Source organism: Channa argus, chromosome 16 (genome assembly GCF_033026475.1).
Source record: "Channa argus isolate prfri chromosome 16, Channa argus male v1.0, whole genome shotgun sequence".
Lineage (NCBI taxonomy): Eukaryota > Metazoa > Chordata > Actinopteri > Anabantiformes > Channidae > Channa > Channa argus.
The window spans coordinates 8134714-8154263 of record NC_090212.1 but is presented as its reverse complement, the minus strand read 5'-3'; the positions used below and the strand labels follow the sequence as shown (position 1 = coordinate 8154263).

The 19550-nt window shown below is 37.5% G+C and overlaps 1 protein-coding gene across 5 annotated transcripts in view; it reads right to left on the bottom strand.

Moving 5' to 3' along the window:
* The window catches only part of LOC137101203 (palmitoyltransferase ZDHHC14-like), a 38693-nt gene that overhangs the window by 16587 nt on the left and 2556 nt on the right, over positions 1-19550 (bottom strand). For all 5 annotated transcript variants that reach the window (XM_067479301.1, XM_067479297.1, XM_067479298.1 and 2 more), the window contains exon 3: positions 6527-6687. In XM_067479301.1, the coding sequence (XP_067335402.1) occupies positions 6527-6687 (161 nt within the window). The remainder of the gene's footprint in view (positions 1-6526; positions 6688-19550) is intronic.

Here is a 19550-nt window from a genome sequence, read left to right as displayed (position 1 = left end):
CGAAAACACTTTTACATTTCTCAGTTCAGGTGATATTATCTACTTTGTCAATTTGCTTATTTATAACTAATTGAGATGAAATAATTTGAACCGAAAACCCCATCAAGTAATATCCTCTTGAAAAAGTTTACTTAAATTTCATTAGATAAATAAAGTGCCTTCACAAATCAAACTGCTATACAAAGTCAGAGCAGTGGAATTTCCTGTTTGTAATACTTGTCTATATTCAAAGAAAAATAAAAAAAGAATAATTAGTCTTTTCCTATTCATTCAAAACAACAGAGCTCCAAGCTAATATTAACTATTTTGTAAAATTGAAAGCTTGCTTTTAAATAGACAATCTTGTGCTTTTCTTGTGCTTTTTCAGAATTTTGATTTCTGGTTGCCATGTAAGTCTGTTTTGAACTTGAATTGGTTTAATTGTAGGTTCCTGCTGAGACTTATTTTTGATGTGGCCACATTGCAAACAGCAGCAGCATTAACACAGAGCTTCTGATGTTGGCAAAACAGTGCACTGTTTTCAGTTTACTTTACAGTCTGATATGCTGGTGGTTGATGTGATTTTTGATGACCGTTTTGTTCATTTAAATATGTAACCTGGCCTATAAAATCCATATCACTGTGAAATATGCGGAGTGGTCAATCTGCACAGAGACCTGCCAAAACAAGCAGCCACTGCCTTAGCCTATTTAAGGTAAAGTGTCAAATTTCCCATCAACCCATGCAAATTTAATGCCAAAGCAGAGCTATAGGGTGTTAAAATACAACCATGTTTGTGGAGTGTTATCACTACTGGCCGACCAGCTGTGTTTAATGTGATTAAACTACCTCTCATCTTAAGCTTGTTTCACACACTGGAATTCTGACATTCTTTGTACTTTAGTTGGAGGAGGTGAATGTGAGAATGCAAGTGTCCTAGTAAGTAAGAATTTATCCTTCAAGCCCCCTAATACAATGTTCACATTATGTGCTTAAGCTTGTGTGTGCAGCACGCTGCTCTGTCCTGAATTGTCTAGAGGATTAAAAGCGAGTGAGTGGGTGCATGGCTCGGATGTGCTTTAAACAAAACACGGTTTCCCAAATTTTAGATTTTATATCATGTTGTGCCTCCTGTGTGGGCTAATCACACATGGAAATCATGCGGATTTTCACATGTGAAGACGGTTTCTACTAGGCAATCTCCTGCTGTGAGTTACAGGTCTGAAACTATAACTTTATTTTTTTATGTCAAACATGAACAGTTTTATCACCTCACCCAATCAAGAACATCTGACTGGATCAGCAGCATGGTGTCCAGCTTTTGTCCCCACAGTGAGCTTAAGCTTCTTACAAGCATGCATACTTTATCCAATTTTTAGTTTGCTATGACAACACTAAGTTTGGCAGAGTATAAAGAGTGAGGCAACTACCTCCAGTACCAATGGCAAGCCAATCACAAAACACAAAGAAAGGTGGGTGGAACTCCCGGCCCTAATACAAAAATCAAATATTCCAAGCATGTGGTCTTTGTCAAGGTATTATACTCTGAGGTGAATCATGCTACAATGTTTTTAAACTACATAAAACTGGAATTATTTCTGGCTTTACTTAGCATGAATGTCTATTCAGTCATACCCACTTAGAAACAATCTGTGTGTACATACACACACCTTCAAAACACTCATTAACTGCAGTCAATACGGGTGTCAAGCTTAAATTTCATTGGTTCCCCGACTAATGTGCCAATCCTTCCCCCAGCAGTCCTAGATGTAAGCCTTCTGAAATCTATTTCCTTTGCTGGCCTTGAGTCTGGCTGGCAGCTTTGGAAAAAACTGTGAAGCTGCCCTGACATTCATCAACAAGCCTGGACCATATTAGGTGGAAGGAAGGAAACATGCAGCTCTGACCATCTCTCACTCTGATTAATGCTTCACAGACTCTTTTGGATTTGTCATGTGGTAGCTGAACTGATGCCAGCCTGTCTAGTCCTGACATATTGGGCAAGCAGGCAGACATGCATAGACATTAAATGTGGCACACTGAAGAGAAATCAACTCGTCTCCATTTCAAGCAGAGATAAACAACAAGCTGTGCAATCTTTCCTCACCCCACACATTTTTATAGGTGTACACAGAATTTTATCTGAATTAGGAGTAAACTGCAAAGTCCCATAATACTTTGAATGTTAACATTGTTCAATATTATGTCAAATTTCATACATGTTCTACCTGTGGAAAACATGCCATATTTGGTTGAGTTGGAGGTAGGCTATATTGCTTTCTTTTCAAAGACTAAAGACTAAACCATTTGGCAGATAGTAGATATCTGCTCACAATAATAGCTGCAGAGGCCTAGCTATCAGCTTTCCCTTCTAAACGGTAAATAGAAAATGATACCTCGATGTCTTATATTGTACACAGATTAAATCCTCCATTGGTTGGTCAACAGATCAATACTAGTGGTCTCAAACTCTAGCCATTGATCACTTTGAGTTGAAAACATCATTATGTATTTATGAGGCTGCTACTAGGGAATTGCTTTTTTTTAAACTCTGCTGACTCATGTATTTATTGGTTTTTGTTTTAATTAAGACATATTTAAGCATACAAAAATTACATATGTGGAAGACAAAGTCTTCTTTGTGAAGACTTTAAAGATCCTTTCATATACAGTAAATATCATCAAAAGCTACAGAAAATCAGGAGGAATCTCTGTGTGGAAGGGACATCGCTGAAGGTCAAAACTGAATCTGCAGCACTGCATTAAAAACTGGCACGATTCTCTACTCGACATCACTGCATGTTCTCAGGAACAGTTCACTGTGTAATCCCCAAATGTAAGTTAAAGCTGTATCATGCAAAGAAGAAGCCATATGTGAACACCATTTAGAATGGCTGCCATGTTCTCTGGGTCAAAGCTTATTTAAAATGGTCTGAGGCAAAACTGAAAACTGTTCTGTGGTCAGAGAGGCCAGATTGAGGTGGTTTGGACATGTTCAGAGGAGAAACTATGAATATATCGGTAGAAGGATGCTGAGGTTGGAGCTGCCAGGCAGGAGGTCTAGTGGAAGACCAAAGAGGAGATTTGTGGATGTAGTGAGAGAGAACATGAAACTTCATGTTGGCGTGAAAAAAGAGGATGCAGAGGACAGGGTTAGATAGAGGCATACGATTCCCTGAAAGGGAACAGCCTAAAGGAAAAGAAGAAGAAGACATGAAAGTCTACAGATGGGCAGTGCAAGAACATTTTGTAAACAATTTTTAAGACTTCAAAATGCATTTTTATTACCATGGTAACATAGACAAAGACATAATTGTTTCCTTCTTGAAGACATTGTCGAACGCTTGATGTTTGGGCTTGGGATTGGGTTGGATGAGCAAACTAAGAGCTTACAGATGTGCTGCTAATGTCTTGCTTGTCAAGCTGCCATGCCATGGCTAGTACCAAAGACCACTGCCCTGCACACATTTGGAGTAGGCAACCAGAAAAAGGAAGAGAAGGGTGTTTGAATGAAAACACAGAGCAATGAAGTGTATTTGCAGAGAGACACTAAGCTGCAGACTGATAGAGGCTGACAGAAAGAAAGAGCAAAAGGAAGATCAGTAGAGTGCAGTACTAAGCTCTATACAGAAAATGGATTTCAAATATATTTTTTAACAAAGCAGGTTACCTTTTAAAAGGCTGTGGTAAGAGGCAGCAAGCAATTTGTGACATTTATGTCAGGTTCTTTTAAGTGGAAGATAATAGGACCTATCATTGCACCTCGGGATGTCCCAATACGACTTTTGGCCCCAACACTGAGTACAACTACAAGTACTTACATTTAAGTACTGTACTTGCTGGTACAGAGTCCTAAACTGCTGTTCTTCTGCCACCTCAAATCCATAAATTTAGGGATAATGTATACAATGTAAATAAAAACAGAATGCAATGATTTGCAAATCTCATCGACCCATATTTTATTTACAATTTTTTACGCTGGATGCCCTTCCTGCCCCAGCTCACCCATTTTATCTGGGCTTAGGACTGGCACCAAGCCAGCCCTTGTTTGCTGGGCCACACCTGCTTGGGTGGGATTTGATCCTGCGGCCCTCTGCATCCCAACTCGATGCTGCCACAATAGGATATAAACAACATATCAGATGTTGAAATTGAGACATTTTACCATTCCATGGAAAATATTAGCTCATTTTTAATTTGATAGCAACAACACATCTCAAAAAAAAAAAAAGTAAAAAAAAAAGTAAAGTAGTAAAAAAGTAAAAAAAAGTAATTGTCACAAATCAAAAACAAATGGAGGAGTATTTGACAAATAATTAGGTTAATTGGCATCAGGTCAGTAGCATGACTGGGTATAAAAGGAGCATTTCAGAGAGGCAGAACCTCTCGAATGTAAACATCGACACAGGTTCACAAATCTGCATCTAAAAATTGTTGAAAAATTTCAGAAAAATGTATTTGAAGATCCCACCATCTACAAAAAATTCAGAGAATCAGGAGGAATCTCTGTGCGCAAGGAACAAGGCAGAAGGTCAAAACTGGATGTGTGTGATCCTCTGGACCTCAGGCGGCACTGCATTAAAAACAGGCATGACTTTCTACTAGATATTACTGCATGGGCTCAGGAATACTTCCAGAAATCACTGTCTATGAACACATTTCACTGGACAATTCACAAATGCAAGTTAAAGCTGTATTTAGCAAAAAAGAAGTCATATTTGAACACGATCAAGAAACGCTGCCGTGTGCTCTGGGCCAAAGCTCATTTGAAATTGTCTAAGGCAAAATGGCAAACTGTTCTATGGTCAGATGAATCAAAATTTGCAAGACAATGCTAAACCACATACTGCATCTATCACAACTGCATGGCTTTACAGAAGAAGAGTCCAAGTGTTGAACTTGTCTACCTCACCAATAAAAAACATATGGTGGATCATAAAACAACAAATCTGGCAACAAAGACCCAGTACTGTTGAGCAACTAGAATCCTGCACCAGACAAGAATGAGACAACATTCCTCTTCTAAAGTCAAGCAACTGGTCTCCTCACTTCCCAGATGTTTACAGACAGTTGTTAAAAGAAGGGGGGGGGTGCAAGACAATGGTAAACATTGCCCTGCTCCAAATGTTTTGAGATGTGTTGCTGCCATCAAATTCAAAATGAGTTAATATTTTCCATGAAATGTTAAAATTTCTCAGTTTCAACATCTTACATGTTGTTTATGTTCTATTGTAAATACAATATAGGTTGATGAGATTTGCCAATTATTGCATTATTTTTTTATTCAGGTTTTACACATCATCCCAACTTCTTTGGAATTGGGTTTGTAGTATAACTTGCTGGACAGTTAAATCCTCATCAGTTCACTACACAGTTAAGCTGATGAGACACTGGACTTGCATGTTCCCCTACCAAAAAAACATGGCAGTGTCTAGCATTTCATGGTAGAAATGGTAGAAACTTTCGCTAAAAGCAACATCTAAATACAGCTAATCACATCAATAGTAATTTTTCTGTGAACAAAAGATTACTGCTCAGTTGGAAATGCACAGCATGAAAGCCAACAGGAATCCACTGAGGGCACAGAGGGGCAGTGTTGTATTTGGGTGAACACTGTTGATATTTTCAGTCTTTAATTTGTTTATCTTCTGAAAAAAAAAAACATAAAATTAAAAACATTTGCTTTTGCACAGTGCTGTTTCAGCTCACTGCTCCAAGCTCTTTATACTTTATCTTTATCTCCAAAAGCTTTAACTTACTTGTGCATTTGAGTAGCTGATTGAATTTAACTAAATTTTAACACTGCAACTTCTATACTGATTGCGGGTTTTAAACTTGATGCACTTCTTTTTCAAAACAGAAACTGAAATCATTAAATGTTATGTAATGAAACATAAGCACAGTGAGAAAGCAGCAAGTGTCATGAAAAGACTGAATCAACATCCCAAACTGCAGTCTTAGCTCAAGTACTGATGAACCACAGTCAGTGCAGGGATGTTGGTAATTCAGTTACTCCGTATCAAGTGGTTCCTAATGCATCAACAGTTTTACCTTCCACATCATAAATTAGATTCTGGAGGTATCAAAATGCAATTTATGACTCGGGTAATACATCAAACAGGGGCTCTTGGCTAAGTCTGAGCAAAATAAACAGATCAAAGTCCAGTTGGTAAAAGCAGCACCAGTATTTCACCTGAGCCCCAAGTCAGCTTTATGTCCATTTCTTTGGCTACACAAACATCTCCAGGCACATCAGCCAGATAATCTGGCCCTTCTGTATTTGACCAAAAATACAGTATTTAAGGAAGGAGTAACAATAAGCTTAGTGGGAGGAGGAGAAACGGATGAATGAAGAGATATATTATAAAAATATTATAGATTTATTCGTAGACCTTTTGATTCCAATGCTTATCCAAGGGCATAGGACACAATTTGAAAAATAAGTGGGGGGGGGGGGTTGTCTAAACTTGCAAATGCAAATAAATGAAAGTTTAATAATTAATTTAGACTGATATTTAAAATAAACTAATTCATGATCTGGTCTTACCTATTTGCCTCTCAAGATCAGCTGCTTCATCTGGACTGGCCCGGGGAAGCACCCCTGGATCACTGAAGCTGGTTCTCAGCAGTGTCCCCAGTACAAACAGAAACAGAGCCCCTCCTATCACTGGGATGGCTGGTGTCAACTGCAAAGCCAGGAATGGACAACTGGTGGTTTGAAGAGATGGACAGAAAAAGACAGATAAGCACCAAAAACAGAGAGATGTGGTTCATTCTGAAACGTAAGTAGCCAAAAGGTCTGTCTAGCTGTCCTATCATAACAGCTGATCACCTATTGCTCAATAATGTCAGAAGTGAAAATATCCCAACTAACAGGCAAAGACAAAAGGGTCAGAACCCCTCTGTTGTAATCTGTTGTAATGAGACAATTAAGCATAATCTTATTAAACGCCTCACAGTGCAGGTGGTTATTACAGTAATCACATTTATTCCCACAGGGGTGGGGCACAGGCTACAGTTACCCTCTGGTCTGTTGGATTGCATTTGGAGCAGCAAAGACACGCCATCCCAGACAATGGAAACTAAATGAACATGTGGCCACCATATGTTTAGAGGGATGCTGCTGAGGAAAGCAAAGCGTGTTAAGTGAGTTGAGCCAAGTTTCCTAATAAAAGCTGTGCTCATATAAAGGCTCATTTATTTAATTAAACTGCCAAACAGATTCTATAATTCACACCTTTATGTTTTGTATACATTCTGTTCTTTTTACAAACAATAAAATTTAAAAAAATTTAAAAAAAAAAACATTTTTTTTTACAAAAATTTACAAACAATACAACATATCACGTGTTGTTGTCACCCGACTTAAAGTAGAATAGATTTTTGAGTTTTTTTTAAATATGATGGCAAAAAATGTCAAATGTTGTCTGTCTCGTTGTGTACAAACTAAATTAGTAACACTCAGACTGCACGATGAGTGCTGTAATTTAAAAAATGAATATAATCAATTAAGAAAAATTTACTACAACTCCTCATTGCAATTGGCATGCTAAATGTGGAACTAATGACTGCGGTAAAGTCAGGGTCAACCATTCTGACTACACAGTTAAACCAAAACACTTTTATCAAAGTGCTACTGAAGCAAATCTCCCAAAATGTTAGATCATTTATAAAAGCAACCCATAAAACTAATTATTTAATAAAGAGAATGTGAATTTGCTAACAAGTACATGGGTTGCTGATGGACAGTTTAGTACTATCACACAACTATCACATATTTCACCAGTGTTCAGATGGTGACACCTTAGGTGGGCAGTTACATCCGCTTTGCTATGCCAACATCAGTTAATCTAATAAACCAAGCCAAACTATATTTAGGCTTTCCATTTTGGGCTCCACCAATGAATGCACACGAGCAGGATGGAAATATGAACCTGAAGAAATTACTTTGGTTTGTCGATCTGTTCCATTTTATTTCTAGAATCACATCTACACATTCTCTTCAGTAGAGGACTGCCCTTCAGCCAACAACTGGCATGCCTTACTCTAAGTTGTTTTAAAAACACACCCTGAATAAGCCAGTTTATTGAGATATGTCTGCATATCCAATACTTATACTATTTTTTAAAAACAATCAATAAGCTGTGACAAACACGCCACCTACAATTCATGGCGTCATTCCATCGGCCAGTCCTGCTGTTTTCTACATTTGGGGTGAGACTGAACTAAGCAAAGCGCACTGGGTTGTTGAGGACATTAGCAGGGGGCTTAAGGACAACACTGTGCATCACAAACATTTCTCCAGTTAAAACTTGCCTTAAGTTAACAAAGGCATCATACTGGACGCTGACTATGCCCCTCATATGATATACATAATTTATATTAGACATTAAGGTCATCCTCAGTGCTTTGTGATTCTTCCTGAGCCTCAGGCTTCCGAAATAGGAGGGATGAAAACACACCATAAACAAAACAAAACAAAACACTACTCTACTAGAGAGCTCACCAATACTGGGGCAGTGCTACAGACCATCTTTCTGCTCAGAATCCTCAAAATCTGACTTCTAATGTTGAAACAGATCATATAGCTCTGTAGCACTTTCCCTTCCAAATGGTTTCACTGCAAACGCTACATGTTTTAATTGTCCAAAACAGTTTAGCACTTTCACACTAGAATTCTGACGTTCTCCGGATTTTTTCGAGGCGGTCTACTTGAGAATGCAAATGTCCTAGTGAGATGCTCCCGACATTATCCAGACTTTACCCTGCGAGCCCCTAGTGCTAAGTCCGTATTATGCGCAATAGACAGTGTGTGCAGCACGCTGCTCTGTCCTGAATTGATGATGGTATTTAAAGTAAGGGAATGGATGTGTTGGAAACGTTTATCACAGCCATGGTGCTGACAGTGTCTTCACTACTTACCAACCGGTCAACAAGGGAAAAAAAAAAATACATCAAGCGTATTAATTCCCTTTTCAAATTCATATGATGCCTTGATAACACACATTTAACTTTCTTAACATCCAGACAAGACAAGAAAGGACAAGAAAGTTCCAGAAGATTTCTGCCTATTCCTGCAGTGCTGTGAGCTCTGTTCTTTGTTTACTGTGTTAAGTGTATTAAAAAAAAATTATAATCGTCATCATCATCATCCCATAGCAAAACAACCCACTTAGCTGTTACCTATTCAAGCCTGATGCCTGATTTTACTGGTGTAAACTGACTGTTATAATAAATAGAAAAAAAAAAAGAAAAAAAAAAAAACCCACAAAGTTGATACTGGATAAAACACCTGGAGCTCTCCTTTCTGTAGCAAAAGTATTTTTTCCTGTTCCATACAACTTGTTAATACCTTCACTTTCCTGTGTTATCAGAATACGGCTATAGAACAGAAATCTAAGCAGCCTGCTTCAACTGTTTTAATGACACAATGGTTTAGTTATGGAGGAAGCCTTGATTAACAGTTAACATAAAATAAGAAGTAGAATCACATGAATAATATTTGTCATTCGTCAGGACAAGTTGTGATAAAACAACAAAACGAAACAAAACTGCTGTCTGACCTCACTATTTTAATTGACAACAATTTGTGTGTCTGCTTATGTTCAATGGAAGCTGATAGTTTCCAAGTCTGATCATTTATTACCTGACATTTTTTAATTTACCTATTCAGTTTATTCTCTAATCTGTCTGATTGGTCACATATCACATTAATTAATCCATGATTTGGAGCTATTAAATGGAAAATACTACAATTTAAAAAAAGAAAACAAAGCAAAAAAAACATGACAGATTAGGTAAGGGAGTCAAAAATCTGAGAAATTTTCATATATCACTGACACAAATGAGCTCAGAATTCTAAAGACAAAATTTTAGCAAAGGACATTTATATCTACAAAAACTACAAAATCATGTGAAAACTAAAACATGTGACTTTGTTCTGTCTTCTATGAAATCTTGGTTTGATTTCAAAACTTGTCATCTGACAAGTGGTGATGGAGAACCCTCACAGAGCAGCACATGCTGCTGCCCCTGTCCTCAGAAGCTGTGTCTCAAAGTGTCACATCAGGAAGATAATGAAAAGGCAGTCATGTGTGATAGAGAGTGACAGGTTGGTACAAACCGACAGAGATTAAACACTGAAGCCATTAGTGAGGGAGGATAGATGCAACATCAAGCCTGCCTGTCCTGTAGACATGGAACAATAGATACTTGGACTAGCTTCTGGTATGCAACAAATTGCCTGGTTTAAATTCAACACACTGCAGACAAACTCCCAGAAATTAGCCATGAGTCACTAAACATAAACTGTAAAAACATTACAGATAAGCAATTTCAACGCCCTCTTTTCTTTTTGGGACCTTTAAGAGCATGTGTCAATATGACAATGTACCTCTCCAAATCTTTATTTCCTCTTTTAATTTGATATCAAATCCTATATTTAACTGGGACTTTAGGGGCTTTGTTGCCATAGAGACGAACAGTATCCAATGTCAGACGTGGTAAATTTCGAGAGAGAGTGGTTACCCTGGAAACAGCCACTAGATGAGTGAGCTGAATCCTCCAAGTAAGAAAAAATAAGGAAACAAAGACTTAACAACATACAGACAACAAGACATCATTTGTTAAAATCGGTTCAAATAAAGCACTTTGTTTATAAGGGCACAGACTGAATTGTTGGACTTGGGTGGGTAATCCTCCTGTGCATTCAAATATTCACCGCTTTTTCCACATATTGCTATGTTACACCCTTATTTCAAAATGGATTAAATTCATTATTTTCCCCAATATCCTACAAACAATACCCCATAATGACAACATAAAAGAAGTTTGTTTCAAATCTTTGCAAATTTATTAAAATAAATAAAACAAATCACATGTAAATAAATTCACCTTTGCTTGATACTTTGTAAAAGCATCTTCAGGACTAATTACAGCTTCAAGTCTTTTTGAGAATGATGGTAGAAGCTTGGCACACCTATTTTTGGGCAGTTTCTCGTATTCTTCTTTGCAGTACCTCTTAAGCTCCATCGGGTTGGATGGGGAATGTTGGTGCACAGCCATTTTCGGATCTCTCAAAACATGCTTAGTCAGTGGCTGGGCAACTCAAGGACATTCACATAATTGTCCTGTAGTCACTCCTTTGTTATCTTGGCTGTGTGCTTCGGGTCGTTGTCCTGTTGAAAGATGAAGAGTTGTCCCAGTCTAAGGTCCAGAGTGTTCTGGAACAGGTTTTCATCACGGATGTCTCTGTACATTGCTGTATTTATCTTTCCTTTGATCTGACTAGTCTCCCAGTCCCTGCTGCTGAAAAACATCTACACCGCATGATGTTGCCACAACCATGCTTTACTGTAGGGATGGTAGTGGCCAGGTGGTGAGCACTGCGTGGTTTCCTCCAGACATGACACTTGGCATTCAGGCCATGGAGTTCAATCTTTGTTACTCTACCTTATAGTATCCTCCAAAATTATTGGAAAGGCGAGGCTAACTGATATTTTTTCCCTGTACAGTGAAGACATTTAAGATCAAAATAAAATGTCTGATGAAAGTTCAGAATTTAAAATTTCATTAGGAGGGTATTTACTCCTCAGTGCATTGAACAAGATAGAATCAATTTCCTTTATTATTAGATCACCCAAATTTTATAGCTTCTAAGTATCAGCACAAGTGACTAACAGGGTTTTTTGTTTTCAGGCGCATCCTGTGAGATTTATTTTCTAAATGACTACTCTTGTATTTAGCTTAGGGTTTTACCAATAACAATAAGCTGCATTTAGTGACATAAGGAAAGCCTAATTTTAGCATTTTATTGAATAAAGAAAGCTTACTACTTTATTCTTTCAGTCCACTGAAGGGAAGATACAATCTGTCTTCTTACATTGACTTTACTTGTTTAAACTATTTAAACTATAACTAATTAGTTATACCTCCTTAGCAATCATCAGCAAAAACAATGCTTTTAGTTTCAGTGTTCTTACAGGCCTCCACATAGATTTCAATAGAAATTATAAATAACAGTCCTTTAATAAATTGCTTTGTTTTACAGGTGTAAAACATTGGTAATTAGTTGTAAAACTAAAATTAGAAGAGAATAACCCCAATTAAGATGCATCATGCGAGTGGCCATTGGAGCAACTGCCTATTTAAAATGGTCAAGTACACTCCAAATATAAGTCTTTACAGTCTTTCCACCTGTCACCTACTTAAGGTAAGAAGATACATTTTTTTCATGTTTAGTAAAAAAAGGAACAAGATGTTAAGGTCTCAAGACGAGCCTGTTTCTGATTAGTGATGCAAAGTGTTGAAGTCTGTATCAAGCATTACTATGCCCAGTGTTCCCTGAAATGTGAAAGCCCCAGCTGTATGTGAATGCTTTAAAAAGCACACGGTAAGCTCACTTCATTGTAGCTTTGCAAAGTCCAAGACACTGACATTGATATCATTAAAGCATGCAGATTAATGATGTTACATCACAAGGAAAGGGGGTTGACACTGATTTTAGTATTTCATAATCATAATAATAATAATAATAATAATAACAATAATAATAATAATAATAATAATACTATATTTTTTATAGGTGCTTTTCTTAAGTCAAGGTCACCTTATAGACTCAAGATAAAGCAACAAATTTTAGTGATAGTAGCATATAAGAAAACCAACATAAAATAAACAGTTTGAAAAAAGAAGAATGTTTTGATTCGTAATTTTAGGTGGAATAGGCAAAAAGGAAAACCTAAGTTTTAAGATGGGATTTGAACATGGGATTTGAACATGGGGAGAAAGAGTCTGTGGATCAGAGGTCTGATGGAAGGGAATTCCAGAGATGGGGCGGAAGAGCGAATAAATGCTCAAGCACCCATAGAAGAAGGGCCAGTTTGGGAAGTGGACAGGATGTGGGCTGAGGACAAACGAAGGGAGAGTGAGGGTGTATATGACTGAAGGAGGTCTGAAGGGTATGGGGGTGCAAGGTTATAAAGGGTTTTGAATGTGAGAAGTAAAATCGTGTCAATGGATGGACCAGGACCCAATGCGGTCGTCTGAGGATGAGGATTGAGGATTTATTGTCCTAAACACTCGCATTAAAAGGTAGCCCAATTCCCATGATTGGCCTTTTCTTAACCAAGCTTTGACCAAATGCACCAAAAAGCAAAAAGGATGGAGGCAATGTCCTCATAGCCAAATATTTCAGCATAAATTAGCCAAGTAATCTACTATCTAGGCTAAATGAATATACATCTGAGAGGAGTGCATTCCAGTTTTCTATTTGTACTTGTCAACATGTCACTCAGAGCAAAGCATATCATTAAAATTTATAGAAATAATAACTGGTGTAACTTTAGAGGTCTGCTAAAAAGATTTTTGATAGTACTCCCTCGTTTTGGATAATTTGTTGCATATATTCGCCAAATATCTGTGCAACACATTGATTATTTTCTGAGAATACCACAGGCAGACATCAGTGGATTCTTGAGTTTTTCCTATGCATTTTTCACCCACAAAATGTATATTACTTTTAACAATAACCCAATCCAGATTACCATTATCACAGTTTCCCTTATCTGATTCTATGGTGCCCACTAGTTTTTTTTAACACTCAGCTAGGAGTAAAGCTAGAGGGACTTTTATCTGCTTGATATTGCCATGTGACACTCACTTCAGTCAGCACTGTTCAATGGCTGTCCTTTCAATGTCACTTAAACTGTAATGTGATAGATAAATAAAAAAAAAAAAAAACACAAGAATGTAATTTTGTGTTACAATTTGATGAGAGGCACTTGACTTTCACAATGGCATAATGAGACTCTACATGGATACATGGATACAAGACTTTGTCAGCTTTGCTCTTCATTGTATTTCATTGAATTTTATGGTAAGCAAGGATGCAAATAAACGTCCTCTGAGATGAAAGTAATTTGTCAATAAAAAAAAAAATAAAAAACTGAACATGTTCGATTTTTTCCAGAAGTACTACTTCACTGAATCATTTCCTTCCACCTCTTAGACAGATGTCAACAGTCCTTGACACAGGCTCAGATGACTGCAGTGGTCATGTGCACATTTTTAGAACCCTGCAAATCTGTAAGCACAATCTTCCAACATCCGCCCAGCACTTGTTACCCCAAGCACAGGGAGTGGATGTGCTAGGCCAAGAAGGCCGTGTGACAAAGAGAGGCTGCAGGATTGACTGAAGGCTTCGAGCTAGTCTCAAAAAGGAATTGCACAAAACAAAAAGCCAATAGCTGGACATTATTACTGGTTTCAATGAGCATTAGTGGTAGATCTACCCCTTGCCTCCATGACAAATTAGATGGCTGCACTGAAGTCTCCAATAGAACATCCTGCAAGGAATAGAAGTCACATCTAAACCTGGCGGATATTTTAAAAAGCATAAAAACTTAAGTATAGCATGTCTTTTGCCTTTGTTTACTTGAAATAAGTATACGATGGCTAAATCAGAATTAAAATATAGCCAAAATAACTTTGAGCTATTCGATTAATTGTATGCCAGTGAGGTTAATCAGGAAGGGTGCGATACTCTAAAATCTTATTTGAACACTTTTTCACGTCTCTAAGTAGGATTGTTCAAATGTTTGGCACAAAGACTATTTCACAATAGTTTGACATTACAAAAGCAGACCTATCATTTCAACGGAGGATGGCGCAAAAACACTTTTTATCATTTATAACAACAGGACACCCAAAATATTGCATGTTTAGCTTACTATGGGGTTTTGTGAGCTAATCTAGACTTTGAATAAAGCAGGGATACAATGCCTGGGGTTTTCATAAAACAGGGTTTTCTTTATTTTAACAGTAAGATGACCAAGGACCACCTGGCGAACCTGTACTCCGTGTACCTGTTGATTTAAAGTGTTCTGTAAGCATTCCTAAAAGGCCACCTCACTGTAGACTAAAGATGATTACAATGACTTAAAGTGGTATTGTTTGAATAAAATACCTGAGCATGTTATACATAACCTGCTAAAGCATCGGAACTTCCAGGATTATGTGCTGGTGCAAATGCATACAGTATATACTGATACACTATGCTGAACATAATGTGTTGCCCTGGCTAATAGGAATTAGCAAACTTTGGTGTTTGTTAAAAAGGGATCAGACATCTTTGGGTTAGAAAATGTATTTATTCCTGGTCTGTACTTATATAGCGTTTTTCTACCTGTTGGCACTCAAAGCGCTTTACACTGCTTCTCATTCACCCAATCACACTCACAATACAACAGACAAATTACACACACACACACACACACACACACACACACACACACACACACACACATACACCGATGGGGGAGCTGCTATGCAGCTGGCCAACACTCACCAGGCGCAACTAAGTTGGGGTTCAGTTTCTTGCTAAGGACACTTCGACATGTAAACCGGAGGAGCTGGTTATCGAACAAACAACTGCGGGATTGGTGGACAACTGCTCTGATTAGTTAATTCCACAGCACTTTTTGTCCCTTCTGTAAAGTATCCTAATCCAGCCAAAGTGTTCTGTAAGATTGATAATGACGTCATTATGTTATTTAATAGGTATGTTAATTTAATAAGCGATTCTTATTATTCCTCAGCGCTGCAAGATCAGTTAACAAGCTCATATTTTTTGCCTGGACTGCACATATCAAGTTTTCTACTTACACAAAGTTGTTTTTGTCTGATGTTTATTATTTCCGTTTTACAAATTTACATGCAAATTGAACACATAAAACTCAATGACAATATTTCTATCGTCATAGCCATCTTTTACCTCGCCTCTCTTATTTAGCAGCAAAGCTTAATCACTCTTCCAAAAACTGCTGAGCATTTAGTCAATCACAATTACATACTTAAAGAGGTTTATAAAATGGATGCAATGGCCAAACAGGCACACACTCAAAGCTCTCTTTCTATCTTTCAAAATTACTATTAGTACAAAAACAATTTGAGATAAGTCAGAAGCAGAATTACCCAATACACCCACCTACATAGTCAAAACACCAAATACACAATTAACATTTCAAGTGGTTTACTCATGAGGCTTTCTTTGGGAATTCCATTTAGGTGAATGCAGGTTTGCTTGTAGGAACTAGTTTCTATTAATAGGATTAACCCACCTGAAACCGTTCATGACAACATTATGGTGGTGAAGAAAATATAGTTTGTACTTTTCTGAATCAGAGTAGGATTTCTGCCAATCAGTCAAAATGACAGACACCTTCCCACAAATGTTCTTTCATAATTATTCTAGCCAACAAGTGGCTGCAAAGACTTTTAGCAAAATATCTTTTACTGAATTGCAATGGAAAAACAAACAAACATAAAAACCCCCAAAAACCAGCAAGAAGTAAACATTACTGTTTAAAAACCTTGACACAAGGAGTAAACATCCCCAACTGTGCAGGGGCAGAAAGTTATTGAGTAGGTAAATCTGACTTCTCCTGAGCATTTTTGGTGTTTACTGTGCTTTTTTCCCTTGTCAGGCACCACACAGTGCCCGGCAGTGTTCTGCTACCAAGCAGTATAATAAATAAAACGTTTGCTTTGCTGAAGGACATAAATTACACATGCCTAAACGTGCAGAGAACTTAAAGCCCAACCCCTTCTTGTTTCACTGAAAAAGGCTGCGGCCCACACATGACAAGTAGATGTGCTGCCCTGATCTCCTGACAACAGACTTGAGTTTTAGTCATTTTTAATCAATCAATTTCTACAAACATTTCTACAAGTAAGCTTTATGTCCAATTTTATCACAATAAAATGACATTTTTGCAGCTTTGCAAGGGTTCATTCGGCACAAGCTGTTTATGTATAAGTGGACAACCATGAAATAAACTACCACACTTCACTGTTTTTGTTGAGTGGAACAATGGTTTGTAGATGCTTACCCTGACAGGGTATATGGACAGTACCAGCAGAGGTGCGCAAATCCTGTGAACTTTATCAAATTCTTAACTTGCGTATTTACTTATTTATCACTAGCTAATCACTACTAATTCAAGCACTAGTATATGTAACACACTCAATGACTGGCTTGTTGCCTTGATTAAGCATAGAGCCCTACATTATAACACCACAGGGGCTGTGTTGGCTAGAGCTGCAATTAATCAACTACAGATGAACCCATGCAAAATCCAATTTGAGAAACAGATTAGGAACTTTTCTGCAATCCTTTTATTTTTCATTGCAACTACTGCAAAAGTAGAAATATGGCATTCACTTTTAAAAAATATACTGAGATAGTTCCCTTGAAAACATTTTTTCAGCCTAAATTAGAAACTTGTTGGATTTTTGCCAGAATCAACCATTTTGCTGAATGACCCCCCAACTGGCAACTCAAATGCACCACCAACCTGGTGTGTGTAAATGAGAGGCAAAAGGGATGTGTAAAGGCATTTGAATAATAGCACTAAGATAAGGTAAAATAATCCTTTATTCATCCCACAGTGGGAACATTTCCATGTTTGAGCAGCAGCAAAACTGTGCAAATGTGCGGCAAGAATTTCAATTACACTACATAAATGGGCCTGTTACATTTCAGCACTATAAAGGTTCAACAATACCCACCAACACACGTCGCTTAGGGTCAAAGCCCAGTCTTCAAGACTACTATATTTACATCTTTCTGCCTACCTCAAATATTAGTAATTCTGGTTCTTGGGATTGATTTTCACATCAAAAGAGAACAGCAGAACAAAACAACACTTTAAACATCTGCCTAAGTGAACTTTTACAAGGCACAGGGGAGAAAAGTCAACACCTGCAACAACAGCAGACATAGGCATCTGGGGGGAGCAAGCAATGGAATAATAAACAGAGCAAAGGATGACGGACACTAACGGGCTTTATTGCGCATGGCTGAGCAACCTTTGGACAGGCACTTAAAAAAAAAAAAAAGGCACAAGCAGACATGTAGAAAGATCTCTGCTAAATGTCCTGTGCATGTCTTAATTCTTTAACACTCGCCTGCTGTTGACTCTTTGTAGACTGAACAGACAAATATGGACCAGCTATGATCATTTTGCCTCAGGCCAATTTGAAAATAATCTTAATAGGGGATAGAAACAATTGAAGGAACAGAAGATACACTTACAAAGTGAATGAAGAGCTGTTCTCCACTATGCTGACAACTAGCTGGGAGGGCTAGAAAAACACATCTAATCGAAATGCATTACAGTTAATGGCAACAGAAGCCAATGTGCAGGTCTGCTGACTATCGCCCTGTCTGATAAATGTCTCCTTTCAGCTGATGGGAGAGTGTGTGTGTGTGACTTTGTAAGCCTGGGGGCACGGACATTTGAACAGGGAGGACAGCACCAAGATAAAAAAGTACCATTGTGGTTTAATGGTGTTTGTGAAAAATGGACCCTGTAGTCACAAAAAACAGAGGATGGTACACTGGGCCCAGTTTCATTTACTGGTCCCTGTGTAGGAAATAAAGCCATCTCTAGGGTTTGGGTGGTGGGGGTATCATCAGGAAGCATCTGTTATCCTCAGTGTTTGAGCTGGGGAACATCCAGGTTCAAAAGGACACTGCAGTACATTTTCCCTAAATTTCTGTATTTGTATTAACTGTTTTACAGTTCAGATTTTCTCAGCATTCTGTCCTTTGGTCATGGGTTAGGTTCGTCCAGAGGTCACTGCTGGTATTGTAGCACTGGGCCTGAACAACCTAATATACAGAAAAAAAAAAATCAAAAAAAAAAAAAAAAATCAAACAGTAGTGGTTTGACTGGGACACGCAAAAAATTAAGCATGTTTCAAACAAACCTCAATTTACCTGCGCCTTTTTATGATCTTGACCCCCAACGATCTTTTTTATCTAATAGTATAAATTAATTTTAATCTGTTACTTTTTTCCAATTAAGCAAAATGTTTTTATTTTTTAAAACCCTTATTTTTCATTTAATTTTTAGAGATACCCTTAAAGTTCTTATTTTCTCTGACCAATGGTTCCTAAACACCTGACATAATTAATTTACATTAATACAAGAGGTTAATTTTAGAAAAGGTGAAACCAGCGAAGGTTGGACACATTCGCTTTACAATTCCCTTTAATGATTAGTAAATTATTAAAACGATCTGTCAGTTATATTTATGTCAAAACTACTAAATGAACTAATTGTTTTAACACTAAAGTCTTTACATCAAATGATGTAGGTCATATTAAAGATTATAATTTATATGAAGACAAAACGGTTTACATGCAAACATAATAATATAATATCACAGCTTTATATTGGAAAGTGACCGTTTGCCATACTATTCACAGATAGTCCTACAGAAATTAAATTGCTACTTTATAAGGCACATTTGTACAGTCAGAAGCATTTGAACACAACAGCTCTGTCATAAACTCTGGTTTAGCTTTAGTGGGCAATCTTGTTGTTTTGGACTGGATTATACTGGAAAGTTATAAACTTTCGTCAAACACATTTGTCTTCAGGAACAAGCAGAAAATTTAAAGCACTTTAGTAGTATACACAACTACAACTATGAGCACAATTATAAAAGGAGAATTATCAGCCACCTGACAGCATCAACAAAAATTAATGAAGGCTTGTCAATAC